The sequence below is a fragment of the Lutra lutra genome, chromosome 15 (assembly GCF_902655055.1).
Source record: "Lutra lutra chromosome 15, mLutLut1.2, whole genome shotgun sequence".
Taxonomy (NCBI): Eukaryota; Metazoa; Chordata; class Mammalia; order Carnivora; family Mustelidae; genus Lutra; species Lutra lutra.
In genome coordinates this window covers 30,788,600-30,805,563 of record NC_062292.1, presented here as the reverse complement: position 1 = coordinate 30,805,563, position 16,964 = coordinate 30,788,600, and the positions used below count along the sequence as shown (strand labels likewise).

The following is a 16,964-nucleotide window of genomic DNA, read 5'->3' as shown; positions in this document are numbered from 1 at the left end:
ACCGGAAGCGCCCTAGTCCCCTTGCAGCGGGGGGAAGGAATCAAACCCCCAAGATGGCGGCGGCGTCGGAGGAGCGGATGGCTGAGGAAGGAGGCGGTGGCCACGGCGACGGCGGCCCCTCTTCGGCCATCGGCTCTGCCCAGCGACTGCCCCCCCCGCCCCCGCCCCCGGCCCCGCAGCCGGGCTCCCAGGCGCCCCCAGCCCAGGCGCTGGCTCCCGACCAGCTGCCTCAAAACAACACGCTGGTGGCGCTGCCCATCGTAGCCATCGAGAACATCCTCAGCTTTATGTCCTACGACGAAATTAGTCAGCTCCGCCTGGTGAGGCCCCCGCGGGACCCCCGCCGCCCCCTCCGCCGGCCGAGGTCTGGGGAGGGGCGGAGAGGGGAGCGCGTCCCCCGGGGAGGGAGCTGCAGCCGGCTCCAGGACGCGGAGTCCCGGCGCCGGGCGGCGAGGTCATCCCCCCTCCCCTTCCTGCCGCGGAGCTAGGGGGCTCGCTGCCCCGGCCCGGAAGCGGGGCGGCGGCGGGAGTTGGGCGTCCCAGCGCCGCGGGGCCCGAGCGCCGGCTGCGCGGCTCGGGTCGCCGCCTTTTGTGCACCAGCGTCCAGCCCCCGGCCGGGCCCAGCCAGGTTTAGTCGGTCCGCAGGAATCACGCACTGTGTCCCCCACTTCCCCCCCAATCCCGACCCAGGTTTCCCGGTTGGAGAAGATGAAGTAGGGTCGGGGAGGCCTCCCCAAACCCGGTGGGGGCTCCGAGGGGCGTGAACGCCATTTGGTGGCCCCAGCTCCCCAGGTGACCAGTAAAGTAGAGCCTACCGAGAGCGCGTCCGGCTCGGCCTCGCCCCGACACTTCCCACCCTCGGGGAGCACCTCGCCCCTGGACAGGGTTGGTTTCTCTTGCAGTTCATTTTCTAACTAGTGACTTAAACGCCCACCCGCCAGCTTCAAATCACAGTAGTTCAGTGATTGATAGAAAGGAGGAATTTACCTCGCTCCACAGCGTGGACTGAAGGTTTGATGAATGTCTTAGTTCAGTTAAGATCTTTGGCTTCCTGTCGGGGAATTTATCTTTAAGTGGGAAGGAAATTGAAGGAGGTGGACATTTTGAAGGGACTCTGTGTAGGAGCTCAATCTGTGCTTGGGATTGTTTTTTAAGAGGACAAAGACATATTTCTGAATGTTGAATGTAGTGTGTACAGCATTTTCTCGTTCGTGTGCCACATTTTAGGTTTACACCTCCCGTTTAAATTTGATTCTAATTGCGTTTTGGAAAGGAAATCATACTTTTAAAAGAAAGTTTATTAATTTTTATTCAAACTGATGACCAGGTTTTTCTTTTCTAGTCAGTCCAGCAGTTCTACCACGCCAGTCTGCAGAATGGAAGATTCTTCAGTTGAAAAATCGTTTATCAAAATTGATTGTCCCTGCTTTCCCCAAACATGTCATCCTAGAATTCCGTATAGAATCTTAAATAGTCCTTCTGATTTTTATGAAGGGTGGTGTTTGCTCAAGATTCATGCTGTATGTTCACAGTGTCTGGAAATTGGGCATAACATTTGATTGAATTGAGCCTCTCAGCCAGACAATGGCTTTGTAAAGCTTGGAATATTCACAGTTCTGTTTTGTAAGTGTTGGGGAACACTGTTTTTTTGTTCGTTTGTCAGTCGTTTACCTTTTTAAAAATTAAAAACATTTTTGGGGGGGGAAACTAGCTTCTTTGGACATCCCACTGTTTATTAATGAATGACATCTCTTTCAAGTGAAATACTCAGTTGCATTCTTAATTTTAAAGCAGTCATCTCTTCTAGCCTTTTAGGGTACAGATTTGTGGTTTCAAACAGATTTTTCATAAGGAGCCCCTTACCATCCCCTGTGCCCCCCTCCCCCCAAGGTCAATCAATCTTATGTCCCAGAGAGGGTCTTTCCTCTCTGGTTTAGTAATGAGGAACTATTTTCTTATTCTTTTGTTTGCTTAAGGTTAATAGATAATTTGTAGATTAAGTGGATAATCCTTTGTGGTTATTTGGAAATGTCTTTCATTTCAGATTGATCGGTTTGGGATCATAAGGTACAATTCAGGTAGCATTATAAAAGAAAGATTTTTTTCTTGCCACTAGATGTCAGCATTAATTTAATTGTGGCCTCTTAATGACATTGGCAGGGTAGAAACAGTGCCTGGTTCCTGCTTTCCTTATATCTAAAGGGCTCTTTGCCAGAAAAAATCAAGGAACATTAGTACGTATGCTGCTATCTGGAGTACACATTATCCAGCTCCTTTCATTTTAAGTATTTTTTCTTAGTGGGATTAGGCTGGATATGCTTGGAAGAGAGTGATATTAATTAAGAATAGAATTAGTTTCCATGAAGCTAAATGTCAACAGATCAGTGGTTGATGAACTAGTGTATGTATTGTTTGGATGTTTCAGGTTTTTTTTTTCTCTCCAGTTTACTTGACTTATTAGGAACTCAGTTGTAACTGTGATTAGCACCTAAATTAGAAGACAGACACATAAGCCATGTACTCATTACTCTGTATTTTCTTTAAAAGATGTGCTCTTGGTTGAGATTGCTAAAGTAACATTTTTCAGTTCTTTGTGCCGTTTAGTTGATGATAGTCTTTGCTTCGTGTTGCCATGAATAATTGACATTTGACTCTCCAGTTCTTTCCAAGGGATTATCCAAATGCCTTATTGAATTGTTGGTTTGTTTGTTCATTTTTCCTGCCATTGATGCTCCAAAAATGTATCCAGAGCCTAGAAATCTTGATTACACAGAAATAGTGCTTTAAATACTTAACTCTTCCAGTGTATTTTAGATTATTTGATGGAACACAGCTTTTGAAGTGATAAAACTTGTACTTTGAGTTGTTTTTTTCAGTAAATCAGACAAATTTGTGCTGATACAGCATTAGACTGTCACCTAGACCCTCTTGATGGGGTGAGACTTTTTGAAACAAGTGGCAAAGGTTAAGAAGTGAGGTCCTACTCCCAGTTCAGGAGAGTATCTAAACCAAGTTTGAGCGTTTGACTTTGATTTGTGAGCATAGTGTTCTCACAGAAAAATGAATATGGAAGGCTTTTTAAAAGCTGTTTTAGAGGGATCCTATGAAATTTTTTCCTGTATGGTTTGAGCTCCTATAAATTTAATGGAATCCTATTAGTGGTTCAGGACATAAATATGACTGAAGGTTAAATTCAGAAGTCTTGCTCATTATGTGGAATGAAATTTTCTGGTAGGTAACAAAATACATATATACTTTCATTCTGTGATACTTCTCAGAGCACTGTAGCTAGTTAAATCTGTTACCCATTTATAGTTCCTTTTATATCTTTTGTTCAAACATGTTAGAAAATTTTAGAGAAGGTTGATTGGTAGGAAAATGAGAAACCATTACTCTTTTTTTAATAGGCACGCTGTCTTCCTTACATCTCTTGCTGTGTGCCAGTAGTTTTCAATTTTTTAAAAATTTTTTTTAAACCTCAGGACATCTTTATACTCTTAAGTTACTGAAGACCCTAAGAGCTTACCTTAGAAAATTCTAGAAGACACAGGAAGAGACAGTATATTCTTCATTAGTTGCCAGAAAAATGTTGTCATGTGTTGTGTTGTCACTGGAAAAGTCCATTGTATATTATGGAGGAATGAGAGTAGAAATGGCAAATAACGTCTTCGTATTATGAAACTAGTTTGGCCCCACAGACTCTCAAAAGGATCTTGGGATAAAAAATTAAAAATTAAAAAAAAAAAAAAAAAAGGATCTTGGGAATCCCAGGGAGTCCCTAGACCACACTTTGAGAACCACAGCTCTTTGCTGCATTGTTATGGAGAATATAGTCTCTGCATTGATGATTTGTGGTTTCTCCCCCACCATCTCCTCACTGGGTTATTTTTACTAACAGGTACTTGAGTACAGGTTGGCGAGTATAATATTTAGGAGACAGTTCATTTTTTCCTGCAGATTCTATCCAAAAATGAAGGGGTTCAACCAGTAACCCTGCCCAGAATGTCATGAGGACAGAATGGACACACCTTCCTTGAGCACACTTAGAAAGCACCAGGATAACAAATGCAAAGATAAGAAATACGGACAGTGGAGGTTGAGGTTAATCAGAAGCATTTAATCAGAGAGACTTCCTCAAGATAATGAGTTTTTATCCAGTTTATCTTTAGTAAAGGTGAGAGAACATTCCCAGCAGAAAAGAAATGAAGTATATGTAGTGAAGAGATTGGAGCAGGGTGACTGTGATTAGAGCCATGAGGTGATTGTCTGAAGTGTCAGATGTCCTAGATTGGTGCTCAACTCCCCCTTTTCCACTTTTTTTTTTTTTTTAAGTGCTCAGACTGGCCAGGTTTAAGGAACTTTTGAGGACCTACAGCTTTGATACCTTTTGCTGTGGGAAGTAAGTAAGGATGTTAGAAAACAACTTCCACCTCTTAACACCATCATCTCCTCTTAACAAGCCAGATGCGCTTGCATACCCTGGTCAGCAGAGCAGTGGGATGGCCTGTGCTTATGATGTTTGAGACTAGGAGCTAAAGATAGCCCCTAACTGAGGTTTCTCCCAACCACCTAGCATCTTGGACTTAAGCTTGCTGGAAACAGGCATCATCAAGCTGTTGTGTTTCCAGACATGCTAGGCCTCTCACAGCTGGGGCTGCCCCTGCCTGCAGCCTCTCCTTGGTCTCCCTTCCTAGAACCTATCTGTACCTGCAGAATACACCTGAAGTGTCAGGGCCTCAGTAAAGCCTCTGTGACTCTTCCGTGAACCTCACCGGGTAGTACTTCTGCGTTCCCAGGCAAGTGGTTATACTTATGGATTCTACTGGAATTGTCTTTGGAGGGGCCCTTTCCGCAGTGAATTTAGGCTCCTTGTTCCCTTTTATCAGGAATCCCATTGACCTTCCAAAGTCTGTGATACAATGCGAGTACTCAGCATTCGTTGAGTAAATGAAGTAGTTCTTAAAAACACTGCATTGCTCTAAGTAAAGGATAGAAAATAAATGTCATTGTGAAATAAATGTGTTTTCTGTATATGGAAAATGCGCTGCTTCGTTAAATTTACCTCAAACAGAGGAGAGTAGAATTTTTTTTAATTTAAGGCCATTTTATTTTTTTTATTTTTTTTTTTTAAGATTTTATTTATTTATTTGACAGAGAGATCACAAGCAGGCAGACAGAGGAGGAAGCAGGCTCCCTGCCGAGCAGAGAGCCCGATGATGCGGGTCTCGATCCCAGGACTCTGAGATCATGACCTGAGCCGAAGGCAGCGGCTTAACCCACTGAGCCACTCAGGCGCCCTGTTGTGTTTTGTTTTAATTTCATTTACTTACTTGACAGAGAAAGAGATCACAAGTAGAGAGGCAGGAAGAGAGAGAGGGAGAAGCAGGCTCCCCACTGAGCAGAGAGCCCAATGCAGGGCTCGATCCCAGGACCTTGAATTCATGACCTGCCTAAGGCAGAGGCTTAACCCACGAGCCACCCAGGCGCCCCGCATCAGGCTCCATTGTAAGCAACCCTCCCTTCCTGTATTAATGAAGAGAATGACGCTACAGATAATGAAAACCAGAATAATCAGAAAAGCGGTTCTATTTGGCTTCTAGGCTGTATTGTAGAAATCCTGGAAACAGGCTTTTCTTCCTAATTGTTTTGCTCAGGCTAATATTAAAATAAATTTTTAGGAACACCTGGGTGGCTCAGTCAGTTTAGTGTCTGCTTTTGGGTTGGGTCCTGATCTCAGGGTCCTGGGATCAAGCATCAGGCTGTCTGCTAAGTGGTGAGTCTGCTTCTCCCTCTCCCTCTGTGATCTCTCTCACTCTGCCTCTCCCTCAAATAAATAATTAAAAACCTTTATTTTTTTTAATTTTTTTTTTTAAAGATTTTATTTATTTATTTGACAGAGAGAGATCACAAGCAGGCAGAGAGGCAGGTAGAGAGAGAGGAGGAAGCAGGCTCCCTGCAGAGCAGAGAGCCCGATGCGGGGCTCGATCCCAGGACCCTGAGATCATGACCTGAGCCGAAGGCAGCGGCTTAACCCATGAGCCACCCAGGCGCCCCTATAATTAAAAACCTTTAAAAATAAAATAAATTTACATTTTCTTTCCAAATGAACATCTAAGGAGGATACCCCGATAATTTAAAATTTGTTGTAATTCTTTTTTTTTTTAATTTTTTGATTTAAATTCTATTGAGTTAACATATACTATATTATTAGTTTCAGGAGTAGAATTTAGTGATTTGTCAGTTTGCATATAACACCCAGTGCTCATTCCATAAAGTGCCCTCCTTAATTCCATCACCCAGTTACCCTGTCCCCCCCCACATTCCCTCCAGCAACCCTTGGTTTGTTTCCTATAGTTCAGAGTCTTAAAATTTGTTGTAATTCTACCTACAGATAATTAATTCTGTATCTCTCTGTGTATGGTATTATATATTAGACAATCCATATCACATAGACAGAATTTTAAGTGATTTTATCACTCATCATTAACTTTTTGCCACATCTGCTCTGTTTCACTTACATGCTCATTCTTTCCCTCTCTAAATGTGTGTGTTGTATGTCCTTCACACAGATTATTTCATTAAACCATTTGAAAATACAATGCAAATATAATGACATTTTGTCCCTTGTGTAATCATGGTGTTATCACTTCCCAGGGATTTAACATTACATTTTATATTCTGATTTCTCAGTTATCCCCAAAATGTCCTTAGAGCTTTTTTTTTGGTAGGGGATAAGGCTTTTGAATCTAGTAACACATTTGTCTTTTTAATCTAGAACATTCTCCCTACTTTTTTCATTCTTCGTGCAGTTGGCTTTTCGAAGAATCAGGGCAGATGGCTTATAAAATGTTCTACAGTGCAGATTTGTCTCATTGTTTCCTCATAATTGACTTCTGATTTTTGAACTTTGAAAGAATTCTAGAAAGATACAGACTAGCACCATCTCTCTAAACTTTAGCAGTGTGGTGAGATCACCCCCTAATGTCCTTAAAGTCTCATACTGCCTCGGGAAGTCCTACTTGAGACTTGTGCCAACATTTTCTGTAGCAGCAGAGTGTTAGTTGAGACCAATCAGTTGAGAATTGTTAGGATAATTGTTTCACTCTGTAGAGCTGCAGATCACTAAATTTAAAAAGATACTAATTAGAAGCCTGGATTCTTAATTTCATTTTTGCCACTGTGTAGTTTGACTTTGTACACATTACATAATTTCTTAAGGCCTCATGTTCTCACTGTAAAAAGAAAGGAAAGTTTCTGGTGTCTTAAATTCTTTCCAGTTTGAGGGTTATTGGTAAGTGGCTTAATCTTTGATAATAGCTTCTGGATTAATTGGAGAAAAGCATCAAGTATTCAATTCATTTGAGAACTGTAGAGCACTAAATAAGGACATGAAAAATCCGAATCCATTACAACATTTCCTGGATTCTAAGATACAGTTTCGTGTTTTAGGATTTTTGAAATCAGAATACATCTTGATCAATTTGTATGTATATTCTGGCAGTGCTTCCCCACCCCTCTCCGAAGGGCTTTTATTGAATTGGTGACGTCTTAAAGTCTCTGCAGCATCTTAAACAAAATCAAAGAAGTCCACCCTTTTATATTTTGTAGCCTGTCAGCCCTCTGAAAAAGAAATGCTGCCAGTTATTGTAAGACCACTCCAATGTCAAATGTTAAAATCTGGAAAGATGTGCATCTTAGAATCAACCGAGATTTGACGCTAAGATTAGGTTTCACAGGAAAATTACAGGTTTCACGAATTTATGGCCTAAGTGTCTTGCGTCGTTAAGTAGGATCATGGTGGTACAAGAAATCAAAAAAGATTCCTAGACAAAGTGAACAAAATATTTCATTACTACTTAGGTTAGAAAATGATGGAAGAGGATAAACATGGCAGTTTAACTCTTCAAATAATTAAAGAAAAACCACATCTCTTCTAACTAGAACAGCAGTAACAGAGGAGCCCAAACTGAATGTCTCCGCTGGAGACTAGTATTCCGTGAGCTCCCTGGTATGTTGATAAGTATCTATTTGTGCTGATCTCTGAATGCCATGATCGTTTTTGACGTAGTCATCATCTTGGTATATTAGAGTCCAGAATTTTATTTTACTGTCTTGGATAAATGACCATTTTAATAACTATTTAATGACTATTTTAATAACTAGTAAAGTAAAATTTCTTCCCGTCAGTTTTGGGAAAACAGGAGGTCACAAAGACAGACAAAGGAGAACAGCACCACAAAAGCTGAGGTCAAAAATATTTTAAGCATTAATCAATATTGTAAGAAAAGAACAGCATTTAATTTGGTATTCTTTCTTTCCTGGGTGTTCAGTAAACAATGACCAACAGCACAAAAACAAAGATAAAATAAAAGTAGATCTCATATATATATATATATATATATATATATATATATATATATATTTCACCTAAAGTCTCAGTACCAGTACTCATGACAATGTTTATTTAGGAGTGGGACAGTGGTTCTTAAAGTTTAGTCTTGGGCTCCCAGAGAGGTCCCCAAGGCCCTTTCAGGGAGTCTGTAAGATCTGAAGTCTTTTCATTATAGTTTTAAGTTGTTATTTCTGCCTTTCACAAGTAGACAGTGGAGCCTTCCAGGAGCTCTGTGACATGTGATGATGTCAGCATACAGATAACTCATGAAATGTGTGCTTGTGTGCTTTCTCGAACTGTCTAAGGTAATACTTCGGTAGACTGGATACAGAAGCAGATATGGCAGTTTATTTCTGTTCTATAAAACTACATATCAAAGAGATTTGCAAAAATGTAACTCTAAATACTTTTTTTCTGAAGAGTTATTTTTCCTTTAAAAGTTATTTATACTGGGGCACCTGGCTGGCTCAGGCAGAGGAGTGTGCAACTCTTGGTCTCAGGGTCATGGGTTTGAGCCCCGGGATGGGTGTGGAGATTACTAAAAAACATAAATAAACTTTAACATGTATTTATGTTTATATGTATTGGTTTTATTAATGTCTTTTTTAAAAGATTTATTTATTTATTTGTTTGACAGAGATTACAAGTAGGCAGAGAGGCAGGCAGAGAGAGAGGAGGAAGCAGGATCCCTGCTGAGCAGAGAGCCCGATGCGGGGCTCGATCCCAGGACCCTGGGATCATGACCTGAGCTGAAGGCAGAGGCTTTAACCCACTGAGCCACCCAGGCACCCCTATTAATGTTATTTTTTAATAGACACGGACCATATGTTGACTGTTGACAGCTGGTTTGGTTTAGTTAGAAATAGATCCCACCATATTCTAAAATATAACTAGGAATTACTCTTTGTTTCATTACTTAAAATTTGTTGTTTTTATTTATTTTCAAATGGAAAAGAAGTGTTTTCCTTAATACCTTTCATTTAGTGTGCTCTGATTTCGGAACTACATAGTGTTTAATACTCTAGTATTAAAGGTTTTGTTAATAAGTAATAAGTATTACAGCTTTCGTTAGCTTCAATCCAGTTTGCCAGAATTTTTGTCTGTGTATTCTCAGAGAAAACAGACATTTCAGTTTCAGCAAGTATTTGTCAAGCACTTGTGCCGGGTGCTATGAGAGAGAGAAGCATAGGACAGCCCCCGCCTAATCGCCTTGGCCTTGATCTAGATTTATTTCAGTGTCTTGCACTTTAAATATCCACACCTGTACAGTGGGAACTGACATTCAAGGTGATGCCTCCGAGTCACTGCAAAATCCTCAGGGATCGAAGAACAAAAGGATTTTGTGCCCCAGGTTTTATTAAGATAACAAAGATGCTGCATTTCTCAGAAATACAGCATCTCTGGAGCAACATTTTCCAGTTAGTACTAAGTTAACCAATTTAACGTAATTTTTACAGAGCACTTCAGAGTTTATCAGAGTGATTTTAGTGTGTATTGTTTCATTTAATCCTAATGCTACCTCTGTGAGTTAGGTACTATCCAATTGTACAGAAGGCTGGCTCCAGCTTTATTGAGCTGACTTGCTCAAGAACACATAAAAGTTACGTTGAAATTCAGGTGTTCGGACTTCCGGTCCTGTGCTTTTACTGTATAAAAACATAGTTTTCCTTAAGGATTCAAAATAGTCAAGGGTCTGCTACATATGTTAAAATATTTGATATTATGAAAGACAGGACAGTATTTAGTAACTCTCCGTAGTTAACCCTGGCTTGTAGAAATAAGTAAGAATTCTCATTCTGGTTATAGCTCACATAAACTTTATGAGAGGTTGGGCTTCAGTTGAATACACATTTTGAGCTACTGGAGAACTTTCTTTTTTCAAACCATTAAAAACTTTTTGAGGGGCACCTGGGTGGCTCAGTGGGTTAAGCCTCTGCCTTCGGCTCAGGTCATGATCTCAGGGTCCTGGGATCGAGCTCCACATCGGGCTCTCTGCTCAGCAGTGAGCCTGCTTCCTCCTCTCTCTGCCTGCCTCTCTGCCTACTTGTGATCTCTCTCTCTCTCTCTCTCTCTCTGTCAAATGAATAAATAAAAAAATCTTTAAAAAAAAAAACTTTTTGAATATGTTGTGATTTTTTTGTTTTTGTTTTTGTTTTTTTTTTAAAGATTTTATTTAGTTATTTGACAGACAGAGATCACAAGTAGGCAGAGAGGCAGGCAGAGAGAGAGAGGAAGGGAAGCAGGCTCTCTGCTGAGCAGAGAGCCCGATGTGGGGCTCGATCCCAGGACTCTGAGACCGTGACCTGAGCCGAAGGCAGAGGCTTAACCCACTGAGCCACCCAGGCGCCCCTGAATATGTTGTTTTATTGATCTTCAGGACTACATTTTCTGACCATAGTAGTGGGGATACATTTAGAACATTCAACCAATACCTAAAATAAAAGTAAAATTCCTTGCCTACACATAGTATTAATTTCTTAACATAATGCCATGAGAGTTATAAAGCAGGAGGGGTTCACCTCAGAATACACCACACGTATTACCATGTGTACTGATTTAGAGATTCAGACAGCAAACTGCAGAACAGTACTGGCACAGAGAACTTTCAGCTAACAGGAGTCTAAGTTAATTGTCTGTTATATATTTGGGTTTTATCTGTTAAAATTCTCCCTTTTCCTTCTTTCTCCCTGTAGGTTTGTAAAAGAATGGACTTGGTCTGCCAGAGAATGTTGAATCAGGGATTTCTAAAAGTGGAGAGATACCACAATCTGTGTCAGAAACAAGTTAAAGCACAACTTCCAAGGTACGTTGTGCCTAGTGCTGGCAATAATTTACAAGTGGGAATTTTCTTTCCCTTTCTTGGTTGGAGTTTTTTTGGATTTTTGTTTTTAAAGTAATGGCTCTACCCGACATGGGGCACCCCTATTGTTTTGGGTTTGTTTTTTTAATTTGGGTAAGTTTACATATTAAATGGTTTCGAAGTTTTTTAGGGAAGGGTACCTAAATCACAGTAAGTGATTTTGACTATGGTTCGCCCACTCTAACCATTTCTGTTGAACATTATACTGGAGGTTCTAGCCAGGGCAGTTTGGCAAGAAAATGAAATAAAAGGCTTCCAGATTGGAAAGGAGGAAGTCGTTTTCTCTCTTCAGAGGTGACAAGATCTCCTATATATGTGATCATATGCATAAGGAGTCCTGTAATTGTTAGAGCTCATAAAAACTCAGCAGGGATATAGGTGCAAGATCAGTGCGCGAAAAGGAGTTGCATAATTGTATGTGTTAGCAACCAACGATCCAAAAACAAGTTAACTGCAGGATGCAGGGATGGGCAGGGTGGGTGAAGCGGAGTGGGATCTCCGTAGGCTTCCAGTGATAGAATGAAAAAGTCATGGGGATAGAGAGTACAACACAGGGAATATAGTCCCTGGCGGAATAATAGCATTGTCTGCTACACTTGGGATGAGCATGGCATAAGTTAGAGAGATGCTGAAGCATTGTGTTGTACCCCTGAAACTAGTGTAGCACTGTGTGTCAACTAGACTCAGAAAGGGGGGGCAGGGGCCTGGCTGGCTCAGCCACAAAAACATGGGACTCTTGATCTCTGGGTTGTTGAACATAGAGCTTACTTTAAAAAAAAAAAAAAATTCCATTTATAATACTATCAAGGAGAATAAGATACTTAGTAATGACTATAACAAAAGAAGACTGGTCTGCTGAAAACCACAAAACATTGGTAAAAGAAATAGAAAGAGACTTAAATGGTGTTGGATGGGAAGACTTTTTGTTCTGAAGGTGGCGGTTCTCCCCAGTGGTTGTGCACATGCAGTGTAAGCCCTGTCAAAATCTTAGCTGTGGTTTGTGCGGAAAGTGACAGGCTCATCCTACAGTTCTATAGAAATACAGATGACTCAGAATAATCAAAACCGTCTTTTTTTTTTTTTTTTTAAGATTTTATTTATTTATTTATTTGACAGAGATAGAGATCACAAGTAGGCAGAGAGGCCCGCAGACAGAGAGGGGGAAGCAGGCTCCCTGCCGAGCAGAGAGCCCGATGTGGGGCTCGATCCCAGGACCCTGAGATCATGACCTGAGCCGAAGGCAGAGGCTTTAACCCACTGAGCCACCCAGGCGCCCCTAATCAAAACAGTCTTAAGAAAGATCAACAAAGGTGACAGAGTCCTGCACCTTTCCAATATCAAAACTTACTGCAAAGCTGCCGTAATCAAACCAGTGTGGTGCGGGCATAAAGACAGACGGGTGCACAGGTGGAGTGGAACCAGGAGGATAAACAAGAAACCCTTACATATGTAGTGAGCTGATTTTCAAGCCAGATGCCAAGACAACTCAATGGGGAAAGGAATAATGCTTTCCCCAAATGATGCTAGGACAGCTGGGTGTCTGTATACAAAAGAATGGAGTTGGGCCCCTTCCTCATACCATCTACAAAAACTAACTCAAAGTGGACTATAGTTGAAGTGTGAGTGTCAGGTCTCCACTGTAAACAGTACTGACCTCCATGGACTTGGATTGGGCAGTGGTTTCTTTGCTATGACACCAAAAGCACGAGTAACAAAAGAGTAGGCAGATTGGACTTTCTCAGAATTTAAACTTGTGCTGCAGAGGATGACATCAAGATGGTGAAGGGACGGCCCACACGAGGGGAGAAAAGAGTTAACAGCTCAAATACCCAGTGAGGGACCTCGATGCACGTAGTATGCGGAACTCATAGAGCTCAACAATAAAAAAGACATGGAACCCAGTTTAAAAGTGGGAAAAGGACTTGAAGAGCCATTTCTCCAAAGAAGAGAAGCTGAAGGCTAAGCATAGGCAGGGTGTTCAACCTCAGTGGTCCCCAGCCGGTGGCACTGCGGATCAAAACACAGATAGCACACAACACCCACTAGGATGGCCAGAGTAAAGACCAAAAAAACCTTGGAAAGGATGTGGCCAAATCAGAACCATCATAAATTACTGGTGGGATTGTAAAGTGGTTCCGCCCTTTAGAAAACGCTTTGTTCCTCAAAAGACTAAACACAGAATTAACAAATGACCCAGCGTATATTCTATATACATAGAATATATGTATTTCCATTTCCGTACATATTTTCACTTCTTTTGCTATATACCTACACTCCTAGGTATATAGCAAAAGAAATGGAAATACAGTCACACCAAAAACGTACGTGAGTGTTCTGTGTCTTATTATTCATAATAGCCAGAGAGTGGAAACAGCCCAGAAGTCATCATCTAATGATCAGGTCCTCAGAATGATGCCATGTCTGTATGACAGAACGTCAGCAGGCAGTGGAGAGGAATGGAGTCCTGGATACGCGCTCCAACATAGATAAGCCCTGAGAGCTGTGCTATGTGAACAAGGACGGACCCAAAATGCCACATATCCTACAACCAGTTACCTGCCATGTACACAACAGGCAGATCCGTAGAAGCAGAAAGTACACCGGTGGTTGCCAAGGGCTAGGGAATGGGAGTGACTGGTAATAGTTACGGGTTTTCATTTTGTGGTCATGAAACGTTGAGAAATTAAATGGTGGTGGTGGGTGCACAACTCTAAATATACCAGAAATCATGAAGTCACACACCTCCAAAGTGAATTTTGTATGTGAAGTATTTTTCAGTAACACTTGAAAAGTGTAAGTGAACTAGGGGCACCTGTGTGGCTCAGTCAGTAAAGCCACCAACTCTTGGTTTTGGATCAGATCGTTATCTCAGGGTGGTGAGATTGAGTCACACGTTAGGCTCTCTGCTTAGCGCGGAGTCTGCTTAAAATTTCTCTCTGCCCCTACCCCCATTCTTTGTCTCTCTTTCTCTCTCTAAAATAAATAAACAGTTTAAAAAAAATTTTTTATATAGAAGTTTAAGTGAGCTGATTTTATGGGTAAAAACATATGTCCCTTGTTCACATGTTCCTGTGTAATTCTTCCATTTCTCTGATTTTTTTTTTTTATTCCAATGGCCATTAGGCTTGATACAGCAAAACACACACACAAAAAAACCGGACTTCCTCCCCCCCCCCCCCCGCCGCCCCCATAATTTATCAGTGATTACTAGTCCTTGGCAGGGATTTTTGGACATAGCGATTCATTGATGATTTCGGTTAAATCATGACCCAATTGTAGGTATCAAATTCACAGGTAAATATTAGACTGTTAGAAATCCCAGGAAGGGAGCGCCTGGGTGACTCAGTGAGTTAAACCTCTGCTTTCTGCTCAGGTCATGATCCTAGGGTCCCAGGATCGAGCCCCACATCAGGCTCTCTGCTCAGCGGGGAGCCTGCTTCCTCCTCTCTCTTTGCCTGCCTCTCCACCTACTTGTGATCTCAAATAAATAAAATCTTTTAAAAAAGAAAAAAGAGGTCCCAGGAATCATTTTCACTGCTTACCATTTAGTTCACAATATTTCTTTCATGCTTGCTTTTTTTTCTTATTCTAGGAGGGAGTCGGAAAGAAGAAACCACTCATTAGCTCGTCACGCAGACATCCTTGCCGCTGTGGAAACAAGGCTCTCACTGTTAAACATGACTTTCATGAAGTATGTGGATTCCAATCTCTGTTGCTTCATCCCAGGAAAGGTAAAATAGAACTGCTTTCCCAAAACAGCTGGAGTGCACTACTTAAAGTTATATTATTGTTAAGCAATTGTTTAAATGTCAGAATTGTACCCGTCTCTCTGGAATGAGTTTCTGGAATGGATTTGTTTAGTTTCTGTGCAATAACTGATAATAAGTCCATACCGTACATGACCTTCATGTTTAAAAGTCTCGTTGTGAAACACACAGTAGATGCTCTGCTGTTCTTTAGAAAAGCTTGTTAGGAATTCATCCTCAACTCCAGTTAACAAACTCTTTCCATAAATAGGAAGAGAAAACAGAGTTCCTGCTGAAAAACACATTTGTGGGCTTTTACTCTTTGTTTAAGATCGACAGCAAACAAGTCAGGTACTGTCCCTGCCTTCAGGATTGTTCTAATTTGGGTGGAGTAGGAGGGACAAGCTGGTTTTTGTTTTGTGTGAGAAGCGTTTCATGAAGACAATTTAAATACTTCCAGATTCAGCGAGAATAGACAGTTACTGGATAGCAGCACAGGAGTAGTGCTACTGAACCCAGAAGTCAGTCTGTCGTGGCATATTTACCGTCCCCAAGTTCACAACGTGCTACTCAAGATACTGCCTCAGTGCGTGTGGTATCTTGCTTCCTGAATGGAGAGTAAATTCAGATGAAGTCTCTTCGTACCGTATGTGGAAGAGGCAGAGTGGATTGAAAGGTCCTTTTAGTACTTAGTTGATGCTAGCAAAAGATTCCCTTATGGTCGGATCTAATCAGTTCCTAGAAAAACTGGAATGTTCTCTTTTGGTTATTTCCGTAAATACTTAACAAGGGCAGTATTCTGTATTTCCTCCATTTTCAGTTTTCTGTGATGTTTATGGAGAGGGATCCTGTTTCTTATTTTATTTGAAATATTCTTCAGTATATCTCACTTGCCTCCTGTTAGCTACAAATTCTTCTGTGGAGTACTTAACTTTAAAAAGTGATTCTGATTCTTACTCCATACTGCATCCAGATTTCATGTACAGGCCTCATCTCTCAAGTGATCTGGGAAGTTCATGGAACTAGTGTAGGTTGTCCCCTGCTGCCTCGTGGTTTTTGTTGCATATCTCATTGTTAGGAATGTCAATATTTGAGAAGCATCTTAGAGTTTTCATAACCTCAGAAACACTTCAGCCAGTTATTGCGAACGAGAGTGGAGTAGTGTGTGCTCAGTCCACACGGGCCGCAGAGCTGAGATGCCTAGTACTTGACCTTTACAGAAGGGGCGGGTCTTTCTGGGTGATCAGGGTCATGTGATTGGAATGCTGGTCTTGACTGTCAGAACAAATAAATCCAGTTGAGTCCTGCTGGTTTTTTGCAAGTTTCTGTTGACTCTTCAAGTTAATTTTAGGATCAAAATAACAAAACCACTGCACTATGGAGAATATGTTAAGGTGTCAAGGCTCGGCAGGCCCCCCTGGGCATCAGCTCGGGCCAGCTCCTCACTGCAGCCCTTCCTGGGCCCTCAGCGGCACAGCGGTCAAGGAGGAGTTTCATGCCCAGGCCCACCTTTAACCCAGACCCGTCACTCTCCCTCTCCGTCACTGCTCTCATGCTAGATGCGGGAAACACTTATGTCCTCAGAGCACATTCACGTGCATGGCCTCCTTTCCTTTCCACACGGCAGTGGAGGGTCTGTCCCTGTACCCTTGGTAAGACACCAGGGCTCAGCTGGCGGATGGGTTTGACAGAAGCTTCGCGCCAGCCTGCTGATTCTTCCTTAGTAGGACCTGTGTCTTCACAAAAACTCATCAAAGTTTTCTCCTGTAAACCTGAAAAATACCTCCCCCCATGCAAAGAACAAATGATTTTTGTTGGATTCATCTTGAATAACTTTGTTTCTTAAAAGTGCCATCTTCATAGTTTATATTTTGCCTAAAACAACAAACACTGTGTATCCTTAGAATATTACTTTTTTTTCTTTTTCTTTTTCTTTTTCTTTTTCTTTTTCTTTTTTTTTTAATTA

At 41.6% G+C, this 16,964-nt stretch overlaps 1 protein-coding gene across 1 annotated transcript in view; it reads left to right on the top strand.

Annotated features, from left to right (window-relative positions):
* The first annotated feature begins 18 nt into the window (after nucleotides 1–18).
* FBXO28 (F-box protein 28) overlaps nucleotides 19–16,964 on the top strand; it is a 29,443-nt gene continuing 12,497 nt past the window's right edge. Inside the window, exons 1-3 of the mRNA XM_047705437.1 lie at nucleotides 19–320; nucleotides 11,086–11,195; nucleotides 14,845–14,983. Of these exons, the coding sequence (XP_047561393.1) occupies nucleotides 54–320; nucleotides 11,086–11,195; nucleotides 14,845–14,983 (516 nt within the window). The 5' untranslated portion in view covers nucleotides 19–53. The remainder of the gene's footprint in view (nucleotides 321–11,085; nucleotides 11,196–14,844; nucleotides 14,984–16,964) is intronic.